The sequence below is a fragment of the Penaeus vannamei genome, chromosome 1 (genome assembly GCF_042767895.1).
Source record: "Penaeus vannamei isolate JL-2024 chromosome 1, ASM4276789v1, whole genome shotgun sequence".
NCBI lineage: Eukaryota > Metazoa > Arthropoda > Malacostraca > Decapoda > Penaeidae > Penaeus > Penaeus vannamei.
This window is the reverse complement of record NC_091549.1, coordinates 34912625-34916765: the sequence shown is the minus strand read 5'-3', so window position 1 is coordinate 34916765 and position 4141 is coordinate 34912625. Positions and strand designations below refer to the sequence as shown.

Sequence of the window (4141 nt, the reverse complement as noted above, 5' to 3'; positions counted from 1 at the left end):
GCCCCAACAAGATGCACTTCAGTACTCACTTCAAGTGGGTGGAGCGACGGGTGGAGGAGTGGACCAGCCTCCCTTCCTCTCCCCTCCCCAGTACACCCACCCAACTTCCGCGACTTATGCTGATTTTATGCATCTCATTCAGTATTTGGAGACATCTCGAGTGCAAGATGAGGCTAGACGACGCCAGGAGGAAGAGATTCGTCGCCAGGAAGACGACTTACGTCGCCAGGAAGAGGCTGCAAGATTCACGACCCTCATCCAGCTCCTGTCACCTGTCAACCTTCAGCCTACTTCAGCTGGCTCTTCATCTCCACTTGCTCCTGGGCTCCACCCCACCCCTCATCATCATCCACCACAGAAGGCAATAGCTCAGAATCCACCTCCATTAAAATCTGACGCATCTTTTCAGGTCTTCCGTGAATAGCGTAGGCGGTGGGATGATTATGCTGTTATGGTGGACTTGGCAAGTCTACCTCGTGAGAAACAGCTTATACAGATGCGTATGTGCTTAAGCCTAGAAACACAACGCATATTAGAGCATACACTGCAGATTATGCCCTCAACAGACTTGACTGTCAACCAGGTTTTGGACGCCTTGCAGTCCCACATTAAGAGTCATCAGAATGAAGCCCTTCGTAGACGGGACGTGCTTGGTTGTAAACAGTCTAAGGGTGAGTCATTTGCTGATTTTTATGTACGACTGCAACGTATAGCTGAAGAAGTGGACATCTGCCATGGGAATTCGAAGGAGTGTGAAGAAACCCAGCTCAAGATGATCTTACTGATGGGTATTCCTGACGAGGAGTTAAAGTCAATTTCGGCAAGAGGGGTGAAAATCGCCGAAAAATCACCAGAAGCTCCCCGTAATTCAGATACTCATGTGTCTACCTTCACACTCCTCTCTACAGGATGTGGTTAATGCCTGCCGATCCTTAGAGCCTACCAGGAGTGCCACCTCTGCTATACGTGCTCTACCAAACCAACTGTGTGCTGTTTCTGCCTATCAGAAAAAGAAGAAGGGGCAATACAGGCCAAACCCTTCTCCGCCGACTTGGACACCACATGGTTCGTGTCAGTTTTATGCACGACGGCATGATTCAGGGAAATGCCCTGCCGCTGACAGCATTTGCAACACCTGTGGTCGTCGCGGTCATTGGGCAAGGACATCCAAGTGCCTTGCCACCTCCGTCCAGTCCCACTTTTGCAATCACATGGGACACTATGAAAAATGCTCTAAACAAAAGAAGAGGGAAAATCAGAAGAGTGAAACTCCATAAAATGATGATACCGCACACCTCAGGCCTATTGTGAGAGTGAATGCTGTTATCTCTCCAGGGGAGTCTCCATTGCTGGACACCGACAGGACTCTTCAGGATCTTCGAGCTGCAGCAAGAGTGGACTCTTCATACGCTCGCCTTCTGGACTGCGTTTCTTCAGGATTCCCTTCCAACAGATACGATCTCCACAGCTCTGCTCCCATTCTAGAAGATACGAGACAACCTATCCATTAACGGTGAACTCGTTTTATATGGAGCAAGAGTTGTAGTTCCTGCTGCCCTCCGCCGCCGCACCCTCTCCCGTCTACACGACAGCCACAGAGGTGTAGAGTCTTTTGGCCTGGTATAGATTCAGACATCACCAGTACTATCCATGCCTGTGAGTCTTGCCAAATGTTCCAGCCTAGTCAGCAGCAGGAGCCCCTCATGTGCGATGACAACCCCACACGGCCCTTTAAGTCTGTCTCAGCTGACTTCTTTACCATTTCAGGGAAGTCTTTTCTGGTCATCGCTGACCGACTCTCTGGGTGGCCTGTCCTCGTACCTTGCAAAGGTGACACTACCGCCCTCAACACCATCAGGTTCTTCTGCCGTTACTTCCGGGAAGTTGGTGTTCCTCTCCGTCTACAGACCGACGGAGGACCACAATTCACCAGCAAGGAATTCCGGAATTTCATGAAGCGGTGGGGAGTTTTTCATTTGGTTAATTCGTCACATCCACAGTCGAATGGTCATGCCGAGGCTGCCGTAAAGTCATTGGAACACCTTATCCTCAAGACTGCACCCTTAGGCAACATTAATTGTGAAGACTTTGACCGGGGTCTCTTGGAACTCCGGAACACTCCTAACGCTACAGGTCGCTCCCCAGCCCAGATCCTGCATGGTCAACCACTTCAATCATGTGTACCTGCTCATCCTCAGTCCTTTCTGATGCACTGGCAAGAGAAGACAGAGGACTGTGACCGCCGTGCAACCGCCCGTGCTGAGGCAGTGAAGCTCCAGTACGACCAGCACGCAAGACCCTTACCCAGATTGAGTGTCGGACAGCAAGTTCGGATTCAAGACCCGACATCTCACCGCTGGGACAAGGTTGGGGTCGTCATGAGCTGTGGCAAGTCACGGGATTACGAGATCCGTCTACCCAGCGGTCGGGTATAGTGACGGATCCGCCGTTTCCTTCACCCCGTGCCGCCCCCTGGTAACCCCCCAGCTCACCCACGTCGTTCTCTGAGACTCCTAGAAAATGAGTCCGCTCGTACAGAATAAAATAATTTTGCAATGACAGTCACACTAACATCTGTGGACACATCAATAATCAGTGAGAATTTGTACTTTCTCAATTTTTGCACCAGGTCGTCAGCTATGAAATTTCCGACCTTTTAACAACATCCATACACTTGGTTCTTTTCATCTGCAACCCATGGGCAATAGCAGAGTCCAGGACCATTGCCTTGCAAAGATCCGCGAGATGGTCGGCGATCAGAGAAGGCAAATTATACTCCGCTATAAAGCAGATCATGAGGATTTGGGCCAAGTGGATTTTTTTTGCAATGGGCTCTTCACTGCCCAAGTCATGCCCACTGGATTCATTTCCTTTGGTGTTGGCCGCGTGAATCTGGGTATCCTTAAAAATAATAATAAAAGATTATACAACATAAAATAATAATAGCCGAATGAATAAGTATTAATAGATGAATATATATACGTATACATTCTCTCTCTCTCTCTCTCTCTCTCTATATATATATATATATATATACATATATATATATATATACATATATATATATATATATATATATATATATATATATATATATATATATATATATATATATATGTGTGTGTGTGTGTGTGTGTGTGTGTATACACACGCACGCACGCACGCACACACACACACACACACACACACACACACACACACACACACACACACACACACACACACACACATATATATATATATATATATATATATATATATATATATATATATATATATATATGTCATGCCCACTGGATTCATTTCCTTTGGGGAGGAGGAAAGGGAGAGGAAGCGGTGTAAGAGTGAAGGGAAGAGAAACACTCAGGAAACATGGGGCAGATGAGGACAGGAGAACGGGAGCGAAGGGAGGTCAGGTCAGGTCGAAGGAACAGGCAGTCTGTGTGACGGTTGCAGAGATAGTTACCATTATGAATTATATTACTGTTTCTGTCTGTCTCTCATTATCAATACTATCATCACAACCGCCCCCAGAATCTTCTATTGGAGTATTTAATTATATATTCTAACATTAAAACCACACTTCCTGGTTGCCCTGAGGATATTCATTCTCATTCCCGTCTATTTTCTGCTAGGATGTACAATAATTAAAGATCTTATGACGTATATAAACAAACAGATAGACGTATAAACTGGTAGCTTGGTAATTGTGTAGGCGCGTATACACAGACACATCCTCAGATGGATAATTAATAGATTACAGATAGATGGATAGACAGGCAGATAAATAAGGCCATAGAAAGGTGTGGGGGAGGATGAGCAGCTTCTAGGGCTCAAGCAACGGGGGGGGGGGATCGATGAATGACTGTTAAACTGGGCTAAAATTTGTATTTACAAATACATATGTGTGGGTATCTACTTTCATCATGTAGACTGATTTTAACAAATACATACACATAGATTTCAGTTAGTATTAGTAAGAAAGTGTGTCTACTCATCAAATAAAGGACATATAAGTGAGTAATGATAGATAGATTGATAAATAAACATGGCAGATAAGTAGATAAAAACTGTTTCGACAGATATATGCTTATGCGTAGACTAATTGATAATTGTATGGATAGATAGATTATAAAATTGG

The 4141-nt window shown here is 45.4% G+C and overlaps 1 protein-coding gene across 1 annotated transcript; it reads left to right on the top strand.

Moving 5' to 3' along the window:
* Positions 1 to 1670: 1670 nt before the first annotated feature.
* On the top strand, positions 1671 to 2435 carry LOC138862827 (uncharacterized). Its single transcript, XM_070125989.1, has one exon. The coding sequence runs from the start codon at positions 1671 to 1673 to the stop codon at positions 2433 to 2435; it is 765 nt and encodes a 254-aa protein (XP_069982090.1).
* The last annotated feature ends 1706 nt before the right edge of the window (positions 2436 to 4141 follow it).